General features: G+C 39.2%; 1 protein-coding gene across 2 annotated transcripts in view; it reads left to right on the top strand.

Annotated features, from left to right (window-relative positions):
• The window catches only part of LOC134083821 (CMRF35-like molecule 8), a 10,914-nt gene extending 8,781 nt beyond the window's left edge, over positions 1-2,133 (top strand). For both annotated transcript variants that reach the window (XM_062539830.1, XM_062539829.1), the window contains exon 9: positions 595-2,133. In XM_062539830.1, coding sequence (XP_062395814.1) covers positions 595-1,110 — 516 coding nt within the window. In that variant the 3' untranslated portion in view covers positions 1,111-2,133. The remainder of the gene's footprint in view (positions 1-594) is intronic.
• Positions 2,134-9,352: the final 7,219 nt, after the last annotated feature.

Here is a 9,352-nt window from a genome sequence, read left to right as displayed (position 1 = left end):
ACACTACAGTATACAGTAATTTGCACATACTGTATACACACTCACATGCACATACACACTCACAGACATACACACACACACACACACACACACACAAAACAAATATGTATGTTGTTTTTTTCAATCGCAAATGATCCAGTAATTGTTTTTTTTGTTTTGTTTTGTTGCTATATTTGATGTTTCTATTTCTTTTTATTTCTGTAAGAATGTATGTTTTTTGTAAAAACTCTTGATTGATTACAACTTTTGAGTTTTACAGAAGACGAGGTCTGAGAAAATGACCAAAAAAGATTTAAAAAAAAAAATACAAAGACGGCAGTGTTTCATGTAAAGCACATCAGTGTGTTACTGGTGATATGTCGGATAATTCAAATGGTGCTTGTGTGTTTAGTTTTGTTGCAAGAATTTAGTTTTTAGAAAGGAGTGTTATGTTTTGATTGCAGTGTTTCATTTTGGCATAGATGTGAGTTGTTTATCCCCAAGTGCTATGTCTTATATAGCTGTGTGTAGAGTTTTGACATAATGAGCCAAATGCTGCAAAACGTGTGTAAGCAATAGGCAAAAACTGTAATTGAATTCCTTTGCTTTTACTAGGACTCGTGTGTGTACTCAGAAATACAGCCCACATCTCCACATGCCACTGATGGACCCAACCAGAGTGACCTAAGCAGCAGTCCAGCACTGACCTCCATCTACGCCCTGGCAACACATCCAGCTCCTCCGCCTGCGCAGCACCACATCATTGCTAAAGCCGCCAATCAGCACCCTCAACCCACCGCTACCGGTGATGACATCTACTCCCTAGCAACGCATCCGACCCGGGCTCTGCACTCGGGTGCGACTTCAGCAGCCAATCAGCATGAGCTTTGCCCTGCCACTGATGTCATTGGTAGTGATGTCATCTACTCCCTAGCAACCAACCTGATGCCGTCTCTGCCCACATGTGCTTCTACATCATCAACAAACAATCAGCAGCCTGAGTCTGGCCCTGCCATCTACTGCAACCTCACCTCAGCCAATGAGAATCCAGACGGCTGTGAATATGCAACAGTTGTCTTCAGTAATGAGCCAATTGTCTCCCCCTGTAAAACACAGATAGAGTTTTTGTAATACTAGGAGATCTTAGCCAATAGCAAGTGGGGATAGCTTTCTCATCAGCAAAATACCTCCCAGTCTCCCTGTCTACACCCCACCAGAGCTCAAAAGGGAACAGAATCTTCACGTTTGTATGGAATCATATGGTAAACATGTTCCCCAAGCTAAAGGTAGTTAGCCGTTTAATTTTTACACACAACTATTGGCCTCTGTTGGTGCACCTCGACACAGGTATCAAGTGAGGACTAACACAGACTCGAGTTTAGTGACTGTGCATGAACTGTGATTGACAGTCAGATCTGCCAATGATCATACAGCCCTGATCATATGGACCAGAAGAAACATGAGCAGTGGATTTTTTTTTTTATCTCTCTTACTAGTATTAGCATAAACTCCGACAGACAATGAAGCCAGGGTCACTCTAATGACTGATTGGGTTTCATTGAGTTTTTCTGGAAACATCAAAGCTTCTGGACTCAGTTGCTTTTTGAGACTGTATTGAACTTTACTGTCATGAGAGTGACAATCACTGACTCCAGAGACTGATCTCTTGTTGCCTTGCCATAAGCACTGTTAAGTTCATATCAGTCATGTCAGATCTAGCGTCATGAAACTGTTGCAGAACTGTCAATGTTAAAAGCATATTATCGTATTTTTTTTTTATTTTTTATTTTTCATTTATGGTATGAATGCAGAACAATTAAGACCTGTATTTTCAGGTTTGAGTCCAGCTTTGAATGTGCTTCCCACATAGCAACTTAGAAGTACATGGCAAATGTGATTAATGGAGACAGAATACCCTCAAAAAGAAATTGGTGTACGGTACATGTAATGGCTTTATTGTGAACATGTTTTTAACACTCACCATCACTAGGGGGCACATCAGTATGTGTACTGTATGTCTTTATGTATTAAATATGTAAATACTTACAAACAGTGCCTTTTGAAAGTGTTCATCACTTCTGAGCTATATCCCCTTGTATTGCTTTTATAAATAGAATTTTGGTCAATTTAATTTTTGTCTTGTGTTCAGTTATGCACAAAACACCCTCTTGTCCGAGTGAAAGCAGATTTCTAACTTTAGTCTTTACTAAACTTTAGTTGAGACTAAAGGAGAGTTTTGCCACACACCCATATAACTTTGACTATTGAAGAACTATAGGCATTATTTTTTTCCATGCAGAACTTCATAGAACCAATACAGTATTGGACTTTTACTTTCTGAACATGGAGTTTTCCACCTCAGCACTTAGGTAATTTCAAGTAAAGTGTAACCCATTTTTCCTCTGAGTTCTATAGTGTTCTTTTGTCCTCCTGGTGTATTTATATCCAATAATACTGCATGACCAGTGACTGGACCTTCCAAGCACAGGTGTCTCTATATTACTATGCTGTGTACATTCATTATACTCAGACTTTCCCCATTTCACTAATTGTGAGACTATTACAGCACATTATAGCATAGGGGGGTTCATACAAGTATAATAGTTTGCATTTCTTTGTGCAAAAGATGTCCGTTCACATCAGTAATCAGAATAGAGCATATACGATGAGACATATTAACCTTCTTCAACCATGTTGTGCTATAAATAAACAGTGTTAGGAAACTGGTCACAGTAGCATCATGATTGCAACAGCAACACATGTGATATCACCAACACCACATCCCAGTAATGAGTTAGGGGGAGAGGTAGAGATAGAGAAAGAGAGAGAGAGAGAGAGAGAGAGAGAGAGAGAGAGAGAGAGAGAGAGAGAGAGAGAGAGAGAGAGAGAGAAGGAAGAGAGAGATAGTGAGAGGACAACATTTTAGTCAGGCTGCCAGAGCAAGTGAATCATAACTCTTTCGCCCAGAATACACAACTACGACTACAGAAAGAATCCACTCAGGCCGAGACTCAAAAGGTAAGCGTTGTTTGAGGGAAATTGAAGGAGTCATAGATGAATGTGTAAGAACTATGAGATGGCAAAAAAAGTTGGGATGGTTGACACCTTTACAACTCCTAATCTGTTACTCATACTCAGTGGTATGCAGCCTTCTGGGTTTTAGAAAACTAATCTGTTTTCTTTTTTATACCATACATCATGTATGTGACAATTAAGAGACATAAAGGATATTGTATCTTAAACTAGTGAGCAAACTTACCAAACAATATGTGGCTAAAATAACTCCTAATGCTGATAGTTGAGAAACATACTGTAGATCAGGGCCATGCAGCTGTCAACTCTTCAGATGAGCTTGGAGTGAGATATTAAAGAATTAAGTAAAATGTTCAATATCTAGTCAGGCTGTCACAAACATATTGTCATTAGTGGCTTCAAACTTTTGGAGCAGATAGGAAAACCACTGTGTCTTTGTGGGCAAAACATGGGAGCAGACGATGTGACATGGCGGTGCATTCAGTTCATGTGTGTCCATGCAAAGTTCAACAATAACTAAATTTAATTTATCATACCAAAGGCTACGTATGGCAGTCATATTCAAAGGCAATTTGTGGGCTGCTAAAAAATCAAACTTGTGAGCAGCTAGTTGAATAGGACTGCTTTATATTGTGAAGTTATGACCTACATTTTGTAAATTTTTCTATAGCTTTAAACATTGCTCATTTTCATGAGCCCACATGTTCATGCCCCCATCGTGTAGCAGAGTGAAGCAGTGTTGGCCTCTGCAATTGTTATGTTTATGTTGCTTTGGATAAAAGTGCACTGCAAAAAATAAAATCTAGTCTAAATTAAGTCAAACCATTTTACAAGGAGACACTAAGTAAGTGTCTTTATACTGAAAACAATACCAACTTTTTAAAAAAAAAAAAAATCTTTATCTTGTTAGTAGTAATAGTATTAACACTTTGTTAGATTCCATTAGATAAGCAGTTTTTGCAGTGTGGCAGTGACATGCATAAATATGCTTGAGCAGGGTGGAAGGGACATATATTGTTTTGAGGAACTAAGTACAAACAATGACCTCAATCCACCCATTTCCACCCTTTGGTGCTGCGGTTTGCATTCTGCCCTTAAGTTTTCCACTGACGGGCACTATTGAGAAATACCCCTCGTGGTGCCATTGGAGAGTTGACCTAGGAGAGTTGGACAACAATAAGCACAAATCAAGATGCCCCACACAAAAAGATGACTTCTTCACATGTCTCCAGAGGTGTTAGGAAACAGCTGTTATTGATGAGGATATAGATTATGCTCTGCTCAGGCATACTGCTGGCATCTGTGTGGGCAAGCCTTGCTTCGATTACCATTATGGCACAGTAGCGACATTTACATGAACATTTGTATTCAACTTGATTGAAATGAATTCTTGATTCTTTCATAATTTAGAGGCTCCTAGTTGTATTGCTATCATGGAAACTCATTTGTTTTCATCACTGTGCAATATTATCACATAGAGAACACCTGCCAATCCGAATCAGAATCAGCTTTATTAGGAAGTTTGCATACACAAACAAGGATTTTGACTCTTTTTGTTAATCTTTTCTTTGCTGTTGCAAACAATAACACTCAACAATAACACAAAAAGAATAAAATAAAAAATACAGACTAAGAAGAATAGAATAAGGACAACAAGGCTATGTGTAAGAATACATACAGTTTGTACATTTGCAAATAAATAGATGCTCTTTGTGGGATAGGGTAATGAAATTGTCCGGAGGGTGAGTGCGGCCTTGTTGTCCCTGTCATGGTAGTCATGGTCATGGACACCCCAATAGGCGCAGGCAAGATGCAAGATGCATTAAACAGTTGAAAAGAGGGTGGAAGTAGTGCAATATCAGTATAGACTGAGGTTTACTAAGAAACCATCTATAGAGTTCCTATGCTGAGTCCAACTTAACTGTAAAAAGTTTTCTTTGTTTCCTTGTTTCAAGTCCTCTTCACAGTCTCCCTCAACTGCCGTCCAGAGATGAATTGCACTAAACATCAGTTCAAGTGCGGAGATGGGCGATGTATCCCGAAGAAATGGCTGTGTGACAAAGAAAATGACTGTAATGACAAAAGCGATGAACGCTTAGAACATTGTGGTAAGTCTTTCTGTCGGTTTGTTTGTCTAATATGTAATATCAGTCGGCTGGGTGAACCATGCCTGAACTTTCCGGCGAATTTGAATTTCAGCTCAGGCTGGAAACCTATACAAACAGTATAATACTATAGTGATAAGCAGTTTTGCAATATTTATTTTACCTTGCTATGCAGCCTCATCACCACCAGGATATTTTGCCACCACGGAAACTAACAGAGTGACACCAGGAAGTGAAACAATTCATCAACCGGTGAATCCATGGTTGCTAGGTAAACAAACATATCTGTTGCAGCCTGATGTTAGTCACTGCCCAGTGTGAGTTGCACATGCTCAGACATGTCTGTTGCTCATAGACGGCAGTATTTCTACATAAAACCAATACAATCATTATGAATGCCCTTATTTATGCCCGCTATTGTTGCTATGTAACAATTAGCGATACATCCCTACTATTCAATCTAAAACGTCTATACAATCTTAAAAAGGTTCTGGAACTAAGAGACACATCTGAAAAACAATACATTTTAGATTGAATAGAAGGCCAGTTAGCCTCTTTCTCACTAACTTTTGCAAGATATAAAAGCCCAAATCCTGAAGCTATTTGTTTTATGTAGAAATGTTGTCATCTACTATGTGTTTAAAAAGTCTGTTATGGGAACCAACAGAGACCTCTAAGCATGCATGACCAAAATTGAGCAGAGACCGAACAAATATTGGCCGGGTTTCCCAGATTCGTTAAGAAGCTCTTAAGTGCTAATAATTTCTTAGGAGCGCTCTAAGAACATTCTAAGAACGCTCTTAAGAAGTTCTTAGCACTTAAGAGCTTCTTAACGAATCTGGGAATCCCGGCCATTGTAGGCCCTATGTGTATAACAGATTTTGTGAATATGTAGAAAGCCCCTGTGTTTTGATCCCTGACTCACAGCGTGTGAGAGTATAACTTGCTTGTGATCTGTGATGATAGGTAACACACCTGCCCTGGTCGGCTCTGTGAGTCTGGCTGCAGTGGGGTGTGCTGTGCTGCTCCTCATCCTCTACAAATGGAAGCAGAGGAGGAACCTTAGTAAGTACACATAAACACTAGAATAAAATTAGTAAGTATACATTTACACAGAAGAAGAATGTTAGTAAGTGTGCATAATCAGAAGAAGGATGTTAGTAAGAAAAAGTAAGTGTGCTACCAGTCAAAAGTTTGGACACACCAATTTATTCATGTTTTCTTCTTTACTTTGACTTTTTTTTAGTAGAACAATACAGACAGCTATATAGCACACATGAAATTATAGCTGTCCTGGACTTGAGCTCTCAGAGTGCATTGCAGGAGCATTGCATGTTGTGTTGTTGTTGTTGTTGTGTTATGTTTGCATGTGTTGAGTGTGTGAGTGTTGTCGGTGTGAATGTGTGTGTAGCCACTGCAAAAAGGTGTAATGTATGACCCACCTGTGTGTGTGTGCATGACGTCTGGTGTGGGGAAATGAGTGATGGGGAATTGGCTGGAGGAAGGCATGAAGAAAACATGAAAAAGTGACTTTTGGTGTCATCTTACATTATTTTCAGTGATTAGTGCTGATAATGTATGTCATCTGCTTTGTCCATTACTTAAATTCAGAGCATATAATAATGCAAGTTTATGTTGGTTAATCTAGAGAGAAAAATAGTTAAATATGTTTTTTTTTTTCTGAATGACAGATGTCTCATCGCTTAAGCACATTTCTCAGTTGCCTACTATTGGAGTGGTGAGTGAACTGAATCCTGTTTCTACTGATCTTGTAAAGTAATAATCCCCTTGCTTGAATAATGTGTAGATATACTCTACACATGCTAACTCCCCAACTTTCGGGGAAATTTGTCATTTTGAATCCAAAATGGGTGACTTGCATGATTTGTGAAAATATGTGTGTGTGTGTGTGTGTGTCTGTGTGTGTATGTGTGTGTGTGTGGAGGGGGGTGGCAACGTGAGTTGAATTTACAACTGAATCACACACAGCTGAAATGTATCTTTAGGTGTTGCTAGAGCTGCATTAAAATCTTGTCTGATCAGCAACCAATGTGTGAATGTAGCCCCTATGCATTTACTAAACTTCCGCGGACGCAACAGGAACAAAACGCCCAGTAGGGCTACAGCCTCCCTGTCTGTGTGATCTGCTCAGAAAGATGTGTCTGAAAGGTCAGGTGGAATAGTGATGTGAGCCGGACGAGGAGAGATGCTGAGGGATACCACAGGTGGCGTAGTTGAAACGTTCAACTTCCATTAGAAAAAGACGCTGAGATTAGTGTAGCAATGTAGAATAGGCTGTTTTCCTCTAATGTTATTAAAGTTAGCAATATTAGCCAAATATGGAGACATCAAGTTCATTTGAGGAAGAATATGTGCCTTTAGAGGCTTCTAGATCGGCAAAAGGTGAAGCAAATAGGCAGACTTTATCAGTATAACAAAGGCTATGTGACAGGTGAATTAAACTGGGCTGGTTTGTTTTGTTGAGTTCAGGGACACGATAGTGATTGACATAATGATATAGTCTTTAAGAAACGTTGGGCCCTGTAACTCACGTAAGCTGCTCATAGACCTTACGCATATCGTATGCCTACCAAACGTTCATTTTCTCGTAAATGAACGAAGGCCCAAATCCGTTTATTGGGCACCACAGATGTCTATCAAATGTGTTTGTGCATAACTCATCATCATCTTGCTTTCCCCCCTGGTCTGTGATTGGTCCCCTATCTGAGGCAAAAATTAGGGCGGTAGTTTCCAGGCTGCCTTAGCAGCATGAATCAAATCGTGCACTAGGCAGCATGGGAATACCCAGGCTACCACTACATACAAATCTTGTGAGAATATCTTTATGTGGCAGGTCAACAGTGGACTTGTGGCAAGTCATCAACATACAAACACACACACACACACACATCCTGTTCTGATAATGAAGACAGGCTCTTTCTCTCACACACACAAACACAAGTGTGCTGTTTGTGTGTCAATGATAGTGATAGTTGTACTATAATTAATGGTCTCCTAATGTTATCATATTGTTTACTGTTGTTTTCGGGGAGGCATTCAGTGAGTCTGCTAAACAATGTAATGTAATTTGCCATGTAATGTAAATCCATGTTTCTATTGTTTCAGGACCTAAATGATTATGTATACGACTCAACTGGAAATGATGGACTGACATCATCAGAATATGAAACAATGGACCCAATTGTCAACCCCAGTGATCCAGTTTATGAGAGCATCCAGTATCCGATTTACCAGCAGTTGGCAGTCAAAACAGACCAATCAGATGCAGTCTATCAATTCATTCATGCCCACGGTAGCCAATCACATGCAGCCAGTCGCTAAAGTAAATCTGGTTGCTTTAACCTTAACTCTTATTTAACTCATACTTAATTTCAAACATTCAGACAATCATTGAGAATCATTTTAACAAACACACCAGTTTACTTGATTTACCAGATTACATAAACACACGCACAAACACACAGCTTACTGAAATCAGAATAAGGTCAAAGTTTAAAGGTACCTATCAGGCACTGAGAATCATTTAAAAAATAAATAAAATATTTTATATGACATTGATGTTTATGTGAGTAATGTGTGTTTTTTAACGGCTTGTGTGGTTTTTAATGGCTTGTGTGGGGAAATTGAAATAAACATTCACACTCCTAAAATACAAATAAACATTATCACAGACACAACTAACTATGGATATATTTGATGTCAGTTAAAAGCAGCAGAGTATTCACCCTAGTGGTTCAAACATGCACCCACCCACACACACACACTCACTGTTGGCTTTAGATGAAACAATATTAAAGTTTGAAGGTATCAGGCAAATAAATCTGCTCTTTGCAGGTCAGCACTTCTAGGCTAAGACAGATAACAGATAACACACACACACGTCCTGTTTCCAAATGAAGACAGTGTACATGCACACACACAAACTCTCTCTCTCTCATTCACTTACAGTACATACTCTCTCTTTACTCTTAATCTGTCTGTCTTTCTCTCTCATATCCATACACAAACACACACACACACACACACACACACACACACACACACACACACACACACACACACACAGATTGAGAGAGATAGTTGAGTGAAAGCAACACGATGAAACAAACCTTTGATCCCACCGGTTCTGTCTCCTATTATAAAGAGGCCACAGCTCTGCTGAGGATATCATAGCTAAACCTTTAGTGCTGTAAAGTGTGTTTATATAAGGGTCC

This window comes from Sardina pilchardus, chromosome 1, assembly GCF_963854185.1.
Source record: "Sardina pilchardus chromosome 1, fSarPil1.1, whole genome shotgun sequence".
Classification (NCBI taxonomy): Eukaryota; Metazoa; Chordata; class Actinopteri; order Clupeiformes; family Clupeidae; genus Sardina; species Sardina pilchardus.
Note: the sequence above shows the minus strand (reverse complement) of the source record. Positions and strands in the feature narration are given on the sequence as shown.